At 49.6% G+C, this 19,237-nt stretch overlaps 1 protein-coding gene across 1 annotated transcript in view; it reads left to right on the top strand.

The window, feature by feature from the left end:
* The first annotated feature begins 3,553 nt into the window (after positions 1 to 3,553).
* The window catches only part of DSCAML1 (DS cell adhesion molecule like 1), a 324,128-nt gene continuing 308,444 nt past the window's right edge, over positions 3,554 to 19,237 (top strand). Inside the window, exon 1 of the mRNA XM_039888022.1 lies at positions 3,554 to 3,787. Coding sequence (XP_039743956.1) covers positions 3,742 to 3,787 — 46 coding nt within the window. The 5' untranslated portion in view covers positions 3,554 to 3,741. The remainder of the gene's footprint in view (positions 3,788 to 19,237) is intronic.

Here is a 19,237-nt window from a genome sequence, read left to right as displayed (position 1 = left end):
CATGACTGTTTGCCTGGCAACTGTGTTTGTTCTCACTTTGGTGTGCATATATTTGTGAGTGGGTGTGAGGGCTTCCATCCAATTTGGGACTATGAAGAAATTGTCCCTTTTATCAAAATAAAAATGATAGCCCCTCCCGAATGTCAGCTGTGGGAGGGGAACATCAGGGTTCAGAGTGGGCATGGGTGAAACAAGCCCGCTCTCTTCCTCCAAGGTCCACTTTCCCTTGGGGTTCCCCTGTAGGGTTAGCTTTCCCTGTAAACACCAGTTAAGAGAAGACTTCTGAACAGCCAGACTGTCATTTTCAAAGAAATTTTTCTAAATACTGAGGAGGGACAAAACTTAGAAAATGGAATATACAAAATATATAAGGACTGTCTGTTTTAGGTCCTTCCCTTGCCGGTGATCTCCCTATGCTCTCTCAGCCTCAAGCATGCCTTCCTTCCCTGTTTCTATGGCTTCTTGCTTAAACTGCCAACTCTTTATCTCCGGCCTTGCTACAGCATGGAGTGTGGGCTGTCATCCCAACATCCTCTCAGTAGAGACAGTCTTATCCTCTTCCCTACAGGTCAAGTTCTTTGAGCAAAGCCAGGAACACTAGTGGTACATTCACCTGGGCTTACAATGTGCCAGCCTTTGGGCTTGTCTTATTTAATCCTCACAATAGCTCTCAAGGTAGATGCTGGGGCTGTCCTCACTTTACAAGTGAAGGAACCAGGGCTTGGCACACATAAATGCCCTGAGAGTACATAGCTGCTAGTAAGTGGCAGTTTGACTGAGATCTCTGCTTTATCTGACTCCAAAGCCATGGCATTATAAAGGCTCCCTGTGCTAGAGAGAGTCCCTGAGTCTGCCCTCCGCACATGCTTGTGCCCTGTTCCCATACACACACCTCTTCAGGGAATGGCCAGTCCGTAGTCACTGACATCATGAATGACCTTACCCTTCAGATAACACTTAGTCCTATATACTCAGTATTGTGGTCCTTACAGGCCTGCAGGTGTAACCAGCATAAGAGGGCCACTGAGGTTGTAGGATGTACTTCAGGGAAATAAAGAAGAGTCCTCCTCTCTCCTTCCAGTATGTGGGGCACAAGCAGCTGGGCTGATACCCCTAGGCCCGCTCAAGGCTGTCCCCAGCAGACAGCAGCCCCTTTCATCCTGTCTGACTTAGCAGTTTATTTTAGGCATGGCCTCACCAGGTGCTCTGTGTCAATAGGCTTAGTTTTAAATAACTGGCTTCCTCTCGGTGACAGTCTTCTCCTTTAGAAGGGAAGGGACATGAGGGAAGAATGAGCCCAGGAGACTGGGGGTGGTGAAGGAAGGGAGCTAAGCCAAAAAACTGCCAACTTCTGGGCTCTGTCACTGCCTGCATGGCCCAGGGCAAGTCCATCACTTCCTCACTCTGGTCCTCAGTTTCCTCAACTGTAAAGCAGAGTGTTGTGCTGGGTCATCTCAAATACTTATTGCCCTCTGCCTCATATCTCTGTTCTATGCCTGAGTTTACAGAGGACAAAACAGCTAGTGAAAAAGCATTCACTTCAAAAGTGGTGACTTAGCATCATGAAGTGGAGGCAGCACAGGATAGAGCAAGCAGCTCTACTCCGGAGCCAGGACACCTGGGTTCTAGTCTTGCTTGTGATACAAACTGGGTGACCTTGAACAAGCTAAACCACAATTTTCTCTTCTGTTTTAAAAGGGGGTGATGAAGCTTCAAAACATATTGTGAGGATACAGGGAGCAATTGTAGGTGGGTGCCCTTTTAAACTCTTAAAGCACTATGCAAAAGGAGCAAATGAGCCTGGAAGTTCCTCAAAAAGTTAAAAATATACATTATATGATCCAGCAATTCCACCTCTTGGAATATATCCAAAGTATTGAAGGCAGGGTCTCGAAGGAAGAGATATTTGTACATCCATGTTCATAGCAGCATTATTTACAACAACCAAAAAGTGGAAATAAGCGTCCATTCATAAAATGAATAGATAAACAAAATGTGGTCTATACATACAATGGAATATTATTCAGCTATGAAAAGGAATGAAATTCTGACACATGTTGCAACATGTTTGAACCCTGAAGGCATTAGCTAACTGAAATAAACCAGACACAAAAGGACAAATATTGTATGATTCCATTTATATGGGGTACCTAGAATAGACAAATTAATAGAGACAGAAAAATAGATTAAAGGTTACCAGAGATTGGGGGGGAGTGGGGAATGGGGCGTTCCGGTTCAATGCGTACAGAGTTTCTGTTTGGATGATGAAAAGGTTCTGGAAAGGGATAGTGGTGATGGTTCCACAACATTATAAATGGACTAAATGCTGCCGAATAGTATACTTGAAAACAGTTAAAATGGTAAATTTTATGTTACATTTTAATATATTTTAAAAAGTTAAAGCACGCTTTAAAATGTTTAAGTAAAATTTCTGGGGATATCTTAGCAAAACCTGGGAATGAGGAGTCTAGTTCTCCCATCTGATCTTGAGCAAGACATTTTGGGGAAGTAAATTTTCTTCTTCTGTCTAATGGAGCTAAACAGAGCCCTCTCTGCCTTCCTTCCTCCTTCAGGCTCCCTTCTCCCTGCATACCTCAGAGAACCAGGTCAAAGTGTGCCGAGCCAAACAGCCAGGGCACATCAATGTGGCCTCTTTATGAGAGGAGGTCCAGTCCTGTCTGATTCCATTCTCAGGGCTGCTGTGGACCCCTTCTCTGGATCCTGCATGGGCCCTTACTTTGGAATTATGGCATAAAGGCTTTTGAACCATATCAACTTTTTCACAGCTCACCTGACACCGCCAGCTTTTGTCTCAGTGCCTAACTTGGTGTCTGGCACACAGCAGATGCTCAACATTCATTTTATGACTGAGAAGGTACCCTCGCTCAAGCCCTGTTCAATTCCATGGCAACTTTATGCAGGTTGGTATAAGGAAGAAGCCAATTTTTCCTGGATGAGAAAGCTAGGGGAAGAGGGAAGGATAGGTGAAGATAAAGGAGGAAGACATTGATTTATTTATTGCAGATCATGTCTAAATTATCCCAATGTGCCAAGTGCTGAGGGACAGTGCTGGGGGAGGCTGGATTCAGCTGGGGCTCTCTAGGAGGCCGACTTGCAGAAGTAACTAGGGGTTGGAAGGGCATGCAGCTTTGAACTTCGAGGTGGGGATAGCACGAAGAGGCACTAAAGAATCTTAGTCTGGATTTTATTCGGAGCATCCATGCTCCCTCACCCAAGGGGGTAAACTGAGCCTGAAAAGGGCAGGAAGCATTCGCCTTGGTGGCTGAGTCAGGAGACACTGGGCGTCCTTGGCCTGAGCATGGCGGGCTCTTGGCACACATATGACACATGTCTGTATGCGACCAAAGGCTCGGAGCCAGTGGGTGGCAGGGACCCCTGGCCTCCCAGACGGCGAACCCCAGTCAGGGCCGTATGGTACGGGTCCCCGTCCCTGTGCCTGAGCTTATAGGGCTGGAGGCCGTCTGGGCTCGCGGCTTGCGCGGCGCTCACCACCCGGGGTGCTGCGGGGGGGCGGGGAGAGCGGCCGCCTAGCCCAGCCCTGCGGATGACAGGAGCTAGGGAGCGGAGGAGGGAGGAGCCGCTGCCGCCGAGCGCTCGGTTGAGGAGCAGAGAGAGCGGGCGCGGAGTGCGGGCGGCTGCGAGCGCGCTGAGCGGGGGAGAGGCGCTGCCGCACGGCCGGCCACAGGACCACCTCCCCGGAGAATAGGGCCTCTTTATGGCATGTGGCTGGTAACTTTCCTCCTGCTCCTGGACTCTTTACACAAAGGTGAGACCCTCGCGGGCGGCAGGGCGGAGGAGGCGGCCTGCGGGGGAGCGCGCGGCTGGCGCCCAGGCGGGGTGCCAGGATAGCTCCAGGTGTCCAGGGGACCAGCCTCGGTGCCTGGCTCCGGGTGGGACACAGCAGGGATCCGGCAAGCACCCGGAGAGGGGCCAGGTGAGAGTCCACCCTGGACCGCTCCGCCAGCCACCCGCGCCTACCGTTTTGGGGCAAGCGGATGTCGGGGTGATGGTGCATGAACCTCTCATCTCTCAGCTCCTTGCCGGGCCGCAGTTCTGCCCCCCGACCCATGCTCAGCCCCTTGCCCGCCTCCTGCGTTTGGTAGCACTGGGACCCCGGGGTGCCCTCCGAGTCGAGGGGTCCTCAGGCCATGAGTGTTCACCTGGGAGTCCTCGCTTAACCCGGCCTCGGACTCGGCGGTTTACTCCTTCTCAGCCACTGTGCGCCCCTCCGCCGCCCCAGACCCCCAGCGCCGCACGGCATGGAGCTTATTCACGCCTTGGCTAGAGCAGGGCGGGAAAAGGTGGGGGTCCCTCGGATAGCAAGTTTGTTCTCTAAACCCAGAGGTCGCCTTCCGCTAACCTCACCTCACCCCACCCCCTGCCCTCGGCACTAGCCCCGGCTTCGCTGCGCCGCCTTGGCCACCTCCGGCTGTACGCCCCAAGGTGCGAGATTCTCCGCTTTGGCGCCTGGTCTTGGGGACAGGTCTTCGGTCGGGGGTGGGGGCGTGTCGCTTTCCCCAGAAAGAAGGCGTTGCTAGGGGTGGGTCCAGGTGTCCGGCATGTCCAGACGTGCTGCTGGGGCGCAGCGTACCTGATCCTCGAAGTAGCCGAGACTAGGAGTTGGAAGGGGGCAGGTATTTCCGACCACAGTCACCTAGACACCAAGTCAAAATCAGGCAGTCCCTGGCGGTCGGGCTTTTAGGCTATCGCTGAGGACGTGCCCGGCGAGCGCAGATGGCGGGAGACGAGGCGGCCGAACTCCGCGCCCTTGCGCGGCGGAGCACACACGCTCGTACAAGCTCAGCTTTACCAGTTCAGTCCTCTAACTTTTCTCCTTCGCGCCCTGGGGGTGGCTTCTGCCCCCTTTGCCCAGGTGGTGGCCGGGTTGGAGCTGCAACTCTTGACCCGTAGGCGGTAGGGGAAGGGCAATCCAGCAGAGGGTTGGCGCTTCCGGAGGGGTCCTGTCCTTCAGTGCCTACGCCCCAGGGGTCTGGAATCTGCAACCTGCCGGAGCAGACTGCAGTATCTCCTGGCTTTGGGGGAGGAGGGTGACCCTTATTTTATTTGTAAATACCACCCAGTCAAAGCTAGACTGAAGGCCAAGATATTGCTGAGGCTTGCCTAGAGATCGGGTAGGAGGCGGAGGGTGGGGGTGGGGTGGGGGGTGGCTTCTGAAGAGTAGACAAAGTAGGTGAGTTTCTCAGACCCGGTGGGGCCACTGGGCGACACACCAAATCTGGTGTAGGTTGAATAACCACTCGCCCCACCCCTCGCACAGCACCCTCTCAGCCCACTTTAGCGGAGCAAGAAACCTGCCTGGCGTTCAACACCGGCCCACCCCCCTCCAGCACACACAAACCAAGTCTCCCTCTCCCCAGGCTCTTCCTGCCTCCCTCTGCCCCCGCAGGCTGGCTCGGCTTGCAGCTTTAATTACATTAATATTAAAAATACATAAGGTGAGGAGCGGCAGCTTTCTCACTAGTTCTTTCCACCCTCCCCACCCCAAGCCTTTTCCATTTTGTCCGGAGAGAAAGCACAGGCAAGAGCTGCAGCCACACTCTTGCCCAGCTTTGTCCTCAACCTCCACCCACACCCCCTTTCTGGAGAACCTCTTTCAGAGCAGCCCATTCCCCAGGGGTGGAGGTCCCTTAGCAAATATACCTGAAGGACTCTCCCCTCCCCTTTCCAGAAGCTGGGCATTAATAAATGAAGCTCAAGCTATTTGATAGGGAGGGAGCAGATGGAGGTGGGGGTGGAGAAAGGTCCAAAAGGCAACAGGAGAGCTTGAGGGGCAAAATCCTTTCCAGCTTGAGAAGGAAGTTGCCACTGACCTTGGGCCTGTAGGTGGGCTGCAGGTGCCAGGTGAGGCAGCACCTAAGTGGCCTTTTGGTCTGCAGAGCCCTGGCGCCTCTGCCATTCAGCGGCTCCAGCATCTGTGCTGGGCGCCAAGGCGACTCTCCAGACAGGCCTTTCTTTTCCTTCATGTTTTAATTGGGTCTTAGGTGCCAGGCTGGTCCCTGGGGCCTGTTCTGCTTGGGGTGGCATGGCGGTGGTGGGGTGGGGGCCGGTAACGGAGGCTGCTGGGGGAAGATGTGATGTGGTGAGAGCAGGGAAGATGAGGTCTGGTGTATTTTTCTCTCCCGTTGCCAGTCACCCCCGCGGCACCAAGGAAAATGTAAATGTGAATGTTCAAGCCTGTTACAGAAAACAATATCCTCCTGCAATAATTTGTACGTCCATCTGTGAGGAGCGGGAGGAGGCAGAGAGAGAGGAGGAGAAAACAAGATGAGATGGCTCGTCCTCTGGATGGAATTAAGCAGTTATTGAATGTGTTTTAAGCTTCTGTTATTTCCATTCCTCTCAAAATACCTTTTTTTGATGAAGCCTAAGCTCAGACTGATTCCCCAGAACTGAACTGGGAAGGTGTTTTAATAATCGGTTATCAAGTCTCCAATAACTGCCTTATTACTGCCAAAACAAATCCAGGTTTGGGCAGCCAGATGAACCCCAGCGAGGCTCTCTCTGTTGTTACATCCAGCGTGCCAGCATCTGTGTTGCCTGCATTTGCATTTTTACTGTGTAAAAGAACAAGCTTCCCCGGCACTAAAATTCCTGTTTTCTAAAAGCCAAAATAATGGGTTGCATTGATTTTTTCATTTCCCACCCCAACCTCTCAGATGGGGACGCATGGTTCTTCTCTCTTGAGAAGACCAAATTAAAAGCCTTCGTCAAGCCATTAAGAAAATCTCTAACACTCTGTTCAGTGTCTAATTAAAAGGGGGAGGGGGCGCTGGGGGAATATGTTTTAAAATCTTGAGATGGCAAACACAACTTAGGGGAAGCGGGTGAAGGACCAGTAAGCATCGGAGAGGGGCAGGTGGGCAGAGAGGCTCTCGCTACTAGAATTACATGGGAGAGAATGGAACTGCCATGATGCCCGATGAACCTTTCAGATGCTTCATATTTTGAGGCATCAAAGTCAGCTACCTTAATATTTTTCTGCAGCAGAATAGGGAAGCTCAATTAGAAACAAAAAGCAAGTAAGCAGTTGACCCAAAGGCAGCGCTTAAGTTGAACAGATCCCAGGAGACTGGCTGGAAGGGCTTATTTTTCTTAGATTGAGGGATGGGAGGAGGTGGGCAGGCAATGGGGGTTTGGCCCAGTGATGTTTTGCTAAAGAAGCAAGACGCCAAACGAACAGGCTGGGAGCCTCCAGACACAGGGTGGGAGTCTGCCCAGAGCATCTCATGGGCGGTTGGCATTTGACAGAGGGGTGCAGACCCCATGTCCCCCTTACCTTCTCTGTGTCTTCAGGAATTCCATCCGTGTGACTTACTTGGTCCCCTGCTGAGCCTGGTGAAGGATGATATTCTATGTGGAAGAGTTAAAGAGAGTGTGGATAATGAGAGCATTTTGGGGGGAGTGGGTTCAGATGCCAGGCTGGGATATTCTTTCCTCCCAGGTGTTTCTTGAGGACATTTGAAGCAGTCAAGAGGAAGAACTCCTGAAGTGCTTTTTCAGCCCCTAGCCTGGTACAGTCTGGCCAGCACCCAGGTGCCTGAATAGGGTGAGCCATAGGCAGCAGAGATGGCAGGGTGCTGGGAACCCAAGGACAGGCCCTGGATTTGCATGTAATTTGCATTCAGATTTGCATCCTCACCTAGCCAGGTCAAGAGCCTCGCCCTCTGTGAGTAGCTTCTTGATCTCAGCCTCGGTAGCAGCCAAACGGTGGCTTTTTCCTTGCATGAAATGGGGGTAGGGCAGGAGCTGAGAGAAGGACTGTGTTTTTGGTAAGGTGTCTCTCTTGCCTCTGAGTTTTAAGCCTGCAGGGGCTCAGCACTGCATTCTTCATCTGGCAAGGCAGCCCTGGAACTTGCTATTGGCGTAGGATGGGTGGCAATGGGCAGAGACACCCTAAGGCAGACCAAACATGGGGTGTGGGTTGTCTCTTTTGTGCTGTAAGAAGAAGAGGATGAAGAGAGGAGCACATCAGCTGTGGAGATAGGGCCAACATAGACCTTCTGGTGAGTGCACCCCTACAATAGCAGAAGCTGGGTGTTTAAGGCTGTGGTCAGTAGGTGGAGAAGCAGCTGCTGGTGAGAAGGGGGGATGATGTGAGGCAAAATGCTTTTTTCTTCCTCCTGGTTTGTCAACGTTCAGCTTAGGGGGGGGTTGTGGCCTCTGAGAGATTAGGGAAAGAGCCCTAGCCGCTCCCGTCATGTGTGGTGTTGAGGCCGCTCCCGTCGTGTGTGGCGTTTCAGTAAGGGTTGTAGGAAGGAGGCACTGTGGTCTTAGAGAGAAGAGTGTAAAGGGCTGGGAGTAGCTCTTGAGGAGCAAACACTTCTGGGCAGCTGGAGTGCTTCTTTCCAGGGAGCCAACTGGGATGCCTGCAATGGGAATGTGGCCTCAGGAATGGTTTTGTCTGCATTACCAGAGTCCTGAGCAAATCCCTCACTGCAGGTACGACTCCAAGGCCTCCCAGGGTGTTTTTTTGCACATCTGATGATCTGGGAGGGCCCTGGTCCACCTGGAGCCCATAGAGGTTTCCAGGGATGTGGGGTGGAGCCTCAGGGAATGGCTGGAGGTAGAGAGAGGGAGGGCCAATGGGCAGATGTCAAACTCCCCACCAGCCCCGGCCCCAATTCTTTCAGCCAGAGCATTTTGTATACTGGAGTTTTGTAGGAAAATAAAAAGGACTGTAACTCACTGGTGTGGTAGAAATTTCACATTTCATTCATATCCTGGCTCTGCACTTGCTTGACATGTATATAACTTTGGGCCTCTCTGAGCTTCACTTTCTCTAGCTGTAAAATGAGCTTAAAGGAGATAATGCATGTAAAGTAGCCAGAGCATAGTTGGTGCTTAATAAACATTAGACCTTTCTTTTTTTCTGCATTGCTCTCACCTTCCTTCCTCTGCCCCGACCCCAAAACAGACCATTAGGTCTTGTACCGAGCAGTTGTGTTAATGAGCTGCAGTTCTGGCCAAGCCAACTGGTTTAGACTTTGTACCAATAAGAAAGACTGATAGATGGCCAGGACAGGGGACACCACTTCTCCCTTCTATTTCCTGGCTAGGTAGCCTGCAGGACTCATCCTCAGCAAAATAGCTGAGGACGTTCAAGCACCTGGGTGTCCCTGGGGGGCCCCGCATACTCCCTTTCCTGGCCATGGCTAGTGGCAGCAGTGGAAAGGGTGAGGGCAGAGGTTGGCTCCAGACTTGGATTTGCGGGTGAGGCAAAGGTCAGTCTCCTACCTACCAAAGGAAGGCTGGGGTTGGTTGTTAAATCTCTACCACGGGTGGACAGAGTAAGAACTATTTGGAGTTAGTGCCGTAAAGCCTATGTAAATTGCCACACAGGGTGAGCCCCCATATCTTGTAACTGGATGGCTTCCTATGTCTCTCCCTATTGGGATGAGTCTTGCTGTGTTTCAGGTAGTTTTGTGTAGAGAGAATATCCTTGATAGCCCATGACCTTAGGTGTCCCTGGATCACTCCTCCCTCCATGACCTAGTCAGCCACAGAGAAGCAGTACATGACCCAGAGGTCAAGTGCTGCCTATGGCAGGTTGTGACCAGTGGGTTCCATGAGTATGGGGGAGGCTATGGGCACAATAGCCTGTGTACCCTGTTTAACAGATGTTTGTCCAGTGCTGGTTTAGCGTGAACAGAAGTAGCCTTGGGTACCATGCCTGCCATCCAGCTGCTATTCCCCTCATCCTTTCAGCCACCCCTGGCCCCACCTCCCTGTACCCTTGCTCTAAATGACGCTTGCACTGACAGTTTCCAAGGTCACTATCTTCGTTAAGAACAGAGTTATTCAAATGCTAGTTGCCTATCCATGAAACTGTGTGTGCATGTGTGTGTGTGTGTGTGTGTGTGTGTGTGTGTGTATACGCGCATACGTGGGAAAGAGCGTTGTCCATGGATCTAGAGAACAAAGCTCAGCCTGTCTAATTTAGGCACATTACCTAAGAGTTCATGTGCCTCTACTTCCTAATCTGTAAAATGGGCAAAATTACCCATCCTGACTGTCCCACAGGGCGCTTATTATTGTATGTGTGCAAGAAAGATGAGGGGCATACAATCGCATATCATGTGACGACACTTTGTAAACTGAACAAGGCAACATATAAACACACACATGTAAAAACCACGCAAAAACCAGTTTCAGCTGTATAAATGCTCTGCTGAAATCTGAGGTATAATTACTGTCATTTCATCATACAGGAACAACGAAGGTCTCACAGCTGTGTGTGTAGCTGTCTTCCCCTCCCTGGGCCCCCCACATACGAAGAATTTTCTTAGCCTTTGCTTTTCATCAGCATGGGAACAGCTGATAAGGCACAGCCAGGCTGGCAACAGTCTTCTTGGAGCAGACTTGGCAGATTCCCCTGTGGCCTCAGTGTCCAGTGGGGTTAGAAGAGCCTCTCCTGGCTCCCTACCCTGGTCCTCAGCTGCATGTTTCTTCATAGTCTTCTGGACACCCTTCCCTGAGGATGATACTCCCTGCAGGGAATCCACAGTCTTGAGGGAAGAGCAATAGGCTCTGTGTCCTATCTTGTGTGACCTCATAGCAATTACTGGAATCCAGGCCTTGAGAACACTACTGAGTCAAGGTCATGGCCGCCCTGCTTCTGGAGTGGCCTTCCAGAGCCACAGGGTCTGGGAAGGGTAAGGGATCTGCTCTGGGGGTATGAGAGGTAGAGGACTTGCTTGGGGATGAGTGCCATGGGCAAAAAGCTTCCAGGGTGGCAGTCACCTTTATGGACTTGGAGTCCATCCCATCATCAGATGCCTGATCTCTGCAGCTTTCCCACAAGCACTGGTTCTCTCTCTGCTTTAGCACTTCCAGCCACAGGTAACTTTCCTTTCAAGGCAGCTCACTCCTGGTCACACAGTTCTGAATATTACAGAGCTCATCCTTAGAATCAGCCAAACCCTGTCTTGATCTTGTTCCTTCTGCTCACTGGTTCTGGTTCCAACTTTTAGGCCACACGGATCCAAGTGAAGCTCTCTTGACAACTATTTGACAATGTGTAGATAAATATGCTGCCCATCTGAGGCCTCTCCTCTAGGCTTCCAGCATCCCTGGTCCCTCTTATGTGCCTTCAGAGATATTGTTTGATTTCTCCATGCTGCTCCTCCATTCCTGGGTTGCTGGTTCTGAAAGTGAGTGGCCAGAATTCAAGAAGTGGTGGAGATAGGGCTCTAGTCTGGCTAGCTGTGTACTGGCTAACTGTGTACCTGGGGTGAATTACTCTACTTCTCTAGGTCTCACTCTCCCCATCTGTAAATGGAGGAGATTGGACAAAATAATCTCTTAAATCCCTCAAGCACTAACATCCTTAGAATCAGCCAATCTAAATCTAGGAATCTAAATCTAGGAATCTCTGGGGACAACTGTGCTGTCTGAGCCAACTCCCTAGAAAGACCTTTCTGGGCATACAGGGCCTTCCTTTGACGGCCTTGTCTAGAAGAGTGTGCAAGATTAAAGAGTCTGTTTGACTGTCAGCTGTTGCTCATAATTTCTCCTGGAGCCGATGGTGAGGGGCCTTGTAGGTTGAAGGATGACTGATCTTTAATGGGTCTCATAGGTTTCTGGTTGCTGGTTATAGGAACTATGGTTGTGCTAAGAATCTTTTTTTAAAAAAAGAAAAAAATTAGAAAAAAAAAACCGTGTTTCTGATAGACAGAGGTAGAGCACTTGGACACTGAAGCAGTGCTTTTCATTGGGGTAGAACCATCTCCCTAGGGGCATTTGGAAATTGGGGGATGAGGTGGTATTTTTTGGTATCTCAATAACTGGAGTAAGGAGTTGCTGGCATTTAGTTGATGGGGAGATATACTAGAGATGAAATGTTTGCTGTCTGGGACAGTGTCAAATAAATCAGAATTTTCATATCTCACATGGTTTCCTTCATCGGAAAATCTCCTTGTGGTATGTTCGCATCCTGGAGACAATCTGAGTCTAGAACGTAGTGTGCCCATTGAGAAATGCAGCCCGAGGCAAGCGAGGCCTGGGTTTGAAATGTAGCTCCGTCACCACTTAGCTGTGCAACCCTAGGAAATTATTTGACCACTCTAAGATCCCGTTTTCTTATCTATAAAATGTGATCTTGTACAGTAGATGCATTAAAGGGTTGTCATAAGGATTAAATCCCCTATAATGTAGGAGAAGGGCTCCTCACAGTGCCAGGTACAAAACAAATGCTAAAAAGAAATGGTGGCCACAGTCATGGTAAAGATACTAGTAAAGCAGGTGTGCTACAGACAGAAGGCACGGGACTCAGTCCTGGCAGCTCTTTCTTGTCCCAGGGAAAGTACCAACTCTGCCTGTAAACGCTCTGATGCTGTCTGGGGAGAGTCATCCTACCCCTCCCCAGGCTGTAGGTTCAGATTGTCTCTAAGGGGCCAATGCACACTAGGGAGGTTTCCTGATGACGGAGCCAGACCTGTCTCGGTGATGGTTTGGGTTTTGGATACACACGAGGTTGAGTAGAGGCCCCTCAGGCTGATCTTCTCCAGACCCAGTTTTTCCAACTGTGGGATGAGAACAATTAGAGTTAAGACAAATAATATATCTGGTATGAAAAGTCTTTGTGTAGAAATGCTTTGGAGTAATCAACCTTGTAAATTAACCTAGGAAAGCTTGCCAGGCCACATCTGCATAAAAAACTCTTTGTGAGGCATGGGTGTGGCAATGCTTTGTTGTTGATTACGCCGCTATTATTTTATTAACTCGATCACCAAATTAAGTTAATATGGTGTAAAGGTCCTATCAGCCAAGGCCATAAGAACTGTCTATTGTTGGGAAAGGTGATTTTGAAGTCCAATATGGCAAATCCGCTTTTTTTCTAAGGAATGTTACTCTGAGTGTAGACAGAGGACCACTTGCATCAGCAATAGTTTCCTGACCCCGTGGAAGACTTGGTGAATCTGTTTTCTGGTGGGTCTGCACTTTAAACAAGCCCTCCAGGTGATTTTTATACATAGTAATATATGAGAACTACTGTCTTAAGTTGTTAATATTATTATTATTATTATAGGTGAGAGGTAAATATTTGTCACAGAATTTCTTTCACAAATATTAACTGCTTGCTTGCTATAATGGTAATACTTATAACAACAGCAGAAAATACTTAAGGAGTGCCAGGTACTTACATACACCAGAAACCATCATGTATATTAATTCATCCAAACTAATGACCCTTGAGGTAGATACAGTCACCCCCATTTTATAAATGGGGAAACTAAGGCACAGAGAAGTGGGAGTAATCTTGCCCGAGGTTACACTACTTATAAGTGGCAGAGCAGGGATTCAAACCTGGGGAGCCTGGTGCCAGAGTTTGGGTGGTTAACCACTACGCTAAGTGCCTGAAGCTGTGCTAGCCCCAGGGGATAGAGTGGTGACCAAGACAGGAAGCTCACAGCCCTGCAGGGGAGCCCTGCCCACTCCTCCTGCCCCCTGCTCCCCTGAAGACTCACTACTTCCTCCCATCCACACTAGCTGTGCCCAGGCATGGATACCCCTTTCAGTCTCTTGCTTATCTGGGGTCAGGTATATTGTAGGGGCCCCAGCACTGTCAGATATTCCTAGATGAAAAGTCCAAGGAATGGGACAAGTAAATATTATATAGGAAGAGAACAAAATGGCTCACTTTGCCCTGTGGAAGTGGCAGGGTGTTAATATTTCAGTCTTCTCAGGTTGTCATTTACAATGATTGGAGATGATGACATGAGGATAATGCACTATGCACCTAGGAGGAAGCCTCAGTTGGTTAGACACCCACATTGCAACCAATGGGGGCCCATGAGTGTTGAATACAGAGGTGTCCGGTTTCCTTTGACAAACTAATCCCGATGGCCAGATGCAGAGGGAGAGCGAGTAAGTTGATGCAATGGATATTTAGGTTTCAGTGGTGACCCTGGGGGCAGCCCAAATGCCTGGGGGTGATTTCTGGTTTAAAAATATTGCTGTGCTATTTCTACACTTCTAATCTCCTAGCGATTTGGAGCCTGTTTTATGAAACACGGCATCGGGGTGGTGCTCAATGTTAAACGGAGGAGAAGATTAAATAGGTTTAAGTCTGGGCGTCTGTCACATCACAACCAAGCCCATAACTTCCATTTCCTATTAAAAATCCATTTCCCCCTTTGACCAGAAAAAGCTTTGCTGTTGATCTGAATGTCTCTCTCTTTATTTGTGAATTGTTTCCCCCTCCTCTTCTTCTTTCTGTAAATGTGCCTGGTTCTGTCTGCAGAGGGAAGAAAAAGCTGGGGGATGGCTGGAATTTAAGGAGAAAGTAGGAGTTTCCTGTCCAAAGATTTGTTTTCCAAATTAAGACTGGCTCCCAGAAAAGAAGTGAAGGAGAACTCTCATCAGGCCCCGAACTTTGAACCCTTCAGTGTTGTGACGGAAAATACTTGGGCTTGAGAGCCAGACAGACCTTGATTGAATGTTGGCTCCGACTCTGTCTAGCTGTACGATCTCAGAGAATTTCTCTCCATGAGCCTCTTTTTCCTCACCTGTAAATGAAACTACAGGGCCCACCTCGTACCTTTGTGTAAGGATTAAATGAGAAAATGCCCTTAAAGCATACAAGCCCGGTGGCTGGCACACAGTAAGCACTCAATCGATGTTAGCCTCCTTTCTTTTGAGAACTCTGTACCATTAGCCAGGCCAGTAAGCCTTCAGGGAAATGGGTGTATGACCAAAATGAAGTTAGGCATAGGCCTACAAGAACTTGAATAATTGCAGTCTCCTCTGCCATGGGAGATAATTCAGTGTGCACCTAGGAAGAAGCCTGTGGACTTCCCCAAAGCCTTTCGCCACTGAGGGCCAAACGTGTCAATCCAGCTGTTTTTGTCCCTTCCCCCCGAGTCCTACCCAGTGCTCCTCCTTCGAAGGCTTCTGTAGAGTCCCCCAAAGATGCCACACCCATACCTGTCACTGAGCAGTGGCTATCCTTTCTCTAGAAGTACCTTCATTCAGATCTTCCTTTGAAGCTCAGCTCAAGCCCGCAACCCCCCACCCCGCCCCAGCCCCCCGTTCTCGAAGCTTTTTCTGTGGCTGCTGAACAACTTACTTTCCCCTCCCAGTGGCTCACATCTGAATCAGTACTCAGCTCTTGCTGCACACTGCCCTGGGCTATGGGTTAACCCTTTTCTGTTCTCCATCTCTGTTGTAAGCTCCTGGCAGGTAGAGCCATTCTCCTTTGTCTTTGATGTCTTCCACCACACCTGGGGGTCTGCTGATCACGTGGAACAAAAGTCTTTCCTGGTCCCTGGGTCAGAAAGGAGCAGGGGGAGGAGAGCATTGAACTGTGCAGGAATAGGCTGAGAGGAAGTAGGGATGGAGGGATTGGAATTCTGCAGGGCTGCAGAGGGGAGCTGTGCCTTCAGCCCCCCTTTGTGAGTAAACTTAGGCACCCTGGACCCCTAAGGGGAATTGCTGGGATAGGAATAGCAACCCCTTCTCTCATATTCTCCCATCCTCATTATGGGGAACCAAGTACTTTCACATTCTGTTTTACCTCCTGGGCAGCCCTAGGGGGCAGGTAAGATGGTGCAGCCTTCCCCCTTCTGACATTGAAGCTCAGGCAGGAAAATGGGCTTGCCTGAGGTCACACAGCAGGTCAGGGGTGAGCCCCAGGAGGGACGATAGCTGTCAGACTCTTTCCAGGGCTCTATTATACCAGCTTCCGTGCTTCTCTTAAAGCTTGCTAAGCCTTTGTCACTGCTCTGAAGACTCCAACAGGAGCCTGAGAAGGCAGGAAAGCCCCACCACAGAGGCCACACCAGACTCCATGAGGTTGGAGTGAGGCCCTCCGGTCATCGCTCCTTCCCTTCTACGTTGGGGTGACTGCACATACCCAATGCTGCTGCAGCCACTCACCGGTGCCCTTGTGCCAGCCTTCTTAGAACGTAGCAGAGAATTGAGGTGGTCTGTATCTCAGTTTCCCCTTTATGGATTTGCTCATTCCTCTCTGTTGGCAGGTGGGGTGAGGCTAAATTAATGTTTATTGAAGGGCTTCTGAATTTTGGGCCGACAGGTGCCTTGTGATGGTAAAATATGAGCCCAACGTAAGTGCAAAATGCTATTGTTTTACACCTGAGGGTGATGTTTCATGATGGCAATGCACTGTCAGAGCCATAAGCAGAAATGAATGGTTTGTCTAATCCTCCCCAGCTCCCCCAGACTCAGAAGACAGCAGCTCACATCCCGGGGTGGGAGAAATATGAGGCTACTCTCCTTTCGCTATAAATCTGCTGTTTCATCAGCCCTGACAGGTGGCTGGACAATCCCAGTCAATTCATCAATTAAATCTACCCATTTGTAGTTGCTGAGAACCCCATGTCCTTGGCTCTGGCGGGATCTGAGGCCTCCCCCCACCCTGAGTGTAGGAAGGCTGCTGTCATTGTGGCTGGTGCTCCTGGTGGGAGGAGACAAAGGCCTGGGAAAGGGGCTGCCTGGGCAAGCAGGAACCTGGGACAGATCTCCAGCCAGGAGAGGAGACTAAGAATGTGTGTTTTGGGTGAGACTGAGCTGAAAGAAGTGACGGGGAGGGGAACCCGGCCAGGAAAACCAGATTTGGTGGTTTTATTTGTCTTCAGTGTGGTTCATACAATAGAGCAGTTCCATCCCCAGGCTCTGAAAGTGAGGCAGAGTTGGGTTCTGGTCCCAGCACTGGCACTTTTATACTCTGTGTTACTTTGGGTAAGTTAGTTAACTTTGGGTCTTAATTTCCTTGTCTGTAAAATCGAAATATAATAATAACATCCTTAGGGAGTCATGAAGATTGAGATAATATCTATAATGGGTCTTGGAAGGAGCCTGGCCTGTAGTTAACAGTGAAATCCATGGTAGTTATTATTATTTCTGGTGGTATTATCATTACAGGGATGACATCATACTCATCCTTAAATATTTTCTTACTCTGTCCCTCGAATCAGATAATTTCTGAGTTCCTTTTCATAAAGAATCTTTCTGAGCTTCTTAAGTCCATTTGTCAGGTACAGTGTGGAGTCTCTTCCTTGATGGAGTTTTGTTCCCAATATCCACAAAGCTGCCATAGTAAGGGTATCTGATTAAGTTGTCTCAGGAAGTACCCAGAACCCCAGAGTGATGACCTCTGCTCCCACAGGCTAAGTGTTGCCTGAAATGTCAAGTCCAACAGGGGCCCCTCTCAGGAGGAGTGTGCGTGCATGTGTGTGTGTGTGTGTGTGTGTGTGCGCGTGTGCACTCACACATGTGTGCACACAGGTATGCAGGGGTATTAATCCTGTTCTTGGCCAGTTGAATATGGAAGTTGGTGGCCAGGGGAAAAGTCCTCCCTTTATTAGTGCAGTGGTTACAATCACCTAACAGTTGAGAAATCAGACTCTGGGCTTAGATTGCCTGTGTCTGCATCCCAGAGCCCTCGCTTGCTGGTTGTGGGGTCTTGGGTGAGTTGCTTTGATCTCTCAGTGCCTTAGTTTCCTCGTTTGTAAACTGGGATAATAATAGTACCTACCTCATAAGGTTGTTGGAGGATTTAAAGAGATCATCTAAGTTAAGTGCTTACGACAGTGCCTGGCACGTAGAAGATGCTTAACAAATATTTGTTGAATGAATCTCCATAAGGAAGTCTTTCAAAAGGTGAGCAGTTTCATGGAATGGGAATCTGGTAAGCATGGATCTTCAGAGAAGCCTTCCAAAGCCTCAGTTTGCTTACCTGTGAAATGGTGTGCTTTCATGACTTGGAGATTACTGCAGCCACTGAGAGTTGGGCATGCTCTGAGCTTCTTAGGGTCCCTGGGTGGGCCACTTTCCTCTTCCACAGAGAAGACTTGCTCAAGCACCAACAATGGAATTGTCACAAGGGGAGGCAGTGTGGAGAGGAGGATGGAAAGGCGATGCTGCTCCTCCTGTCCTGGAGCTTTTCATCCACTAAGGATGCAATGCCTGGTGGGGACAACAAATGCATTTGCTGCTAAGAGAACGCCTCTGACACCGCAGCAGCAAGGAGCCCATGAATGTGTTTTCCAGCACTGTTGCTAATGGCTTCATCGCGGCTTTTTATGAGATGATGTGAATTGCTCTGACCAATAAGACTTAATGGCCTCCTTCAATGAGCTGCCTGGTATATTCCCCCTGGAGGCTCTGCTCAGAGTTAAGCCAAGAATATTAATACAGTCCAGATGCAGGCCCTCCCCCTTTCCATAAAGTTGTGGAAATTGAGGTCAAGTTGGGTCCCCTGCAATGTTCTTTAAACAAGCAGCAGAGTGGTTTGTTTGCTCCTTGATCTTCCTGGTGGAGAGGGAGTGCCTTACAGCTGGAGACCTGGGACAAGGCTCTCTTCCTCTGGGTTTGCCTCCACTTGTTCAGAGGTGGCCTTTCTTATAGTGTCAGGTAGGCTCCTTAGCAGGGAGGGAGGACCCTGATTCCACTGCTCAGGGCTGCTTTCCATAAGGGCGGAAAAGACTGAGACCCTAAGCTGGGATGAGAGTTGCAGATGTCCCTGTCAGGCGTCCTTGCCGTTGTCTGGTAGCTGCAGTTGTGAGCATGTTCTCCCATGTGATTGAGAGTTGCACTGGCAACATGTCAGAGATCATGGGGTCTTCCAGCCTTGTCCATCCTCCCCCCATTTTACAAGATAAGGAGCAGATGATCAGAGAGGGGAAGGGAATTCCACAGTCAGTCATGTCAAGGCCAGATTTAGAACCTGGGTGGGACTTTTGCTCCCCAAGCTCAAATTTATCCACCTACAATACTGTCGGTCCTCATTCAGCCCTCTGGGGCTATGCATTTTCCAAACTGACCTACAGAGGTAGAGGACAGATCTCAAGGTCTCCTGCAGTCTTCTGTCTTCCAGGTAAGCATCCCCGCTTCCTACAGCTATTCCTCCTAGAACATAAGCTTACATCTACTGCCTTTCAGCTGTGGTGTGGTGGAAAGTGCACTAAATCCTCTTTAGGAACAATGGACTCATTTTGATTCTGTAGCTTGTTGGCTGTGTCATCTCAGGCAAATCATGTAACTATTTTGAGGCTATAAAAGGGAATGACAAAAAGGAGGTGATACCATCTTCTCTCAGGTTTGAGCAGACGAACTGAGGTACTGGGCATGAACCTGCCTGCGTATAGTAGCTGCTCAATAAATATTTATTATCTAAGCAATTTCAGTGTCTCTCTTAAGGTGTGAGTGCCAATAGTGGACCATGGCTTCAGACTCT

This window comes from Pteropus medius, unplaced genomic scaffold (assembly GCF_902729225.1).
Source record: "Pteropus medius unplaced genomic scaffold, Ma_sr-lr_union100, whole genome shotgun sequence".
Lineage (NCBI taxonomy): Eukaryota > Metazoa > Chordata > Mammalia > Chiroptera > Pteropodidae > Pteropus > Pteropus medius.
This window is presented reverse-complemented; position numbering and strand designations above follow the sequence as displayed.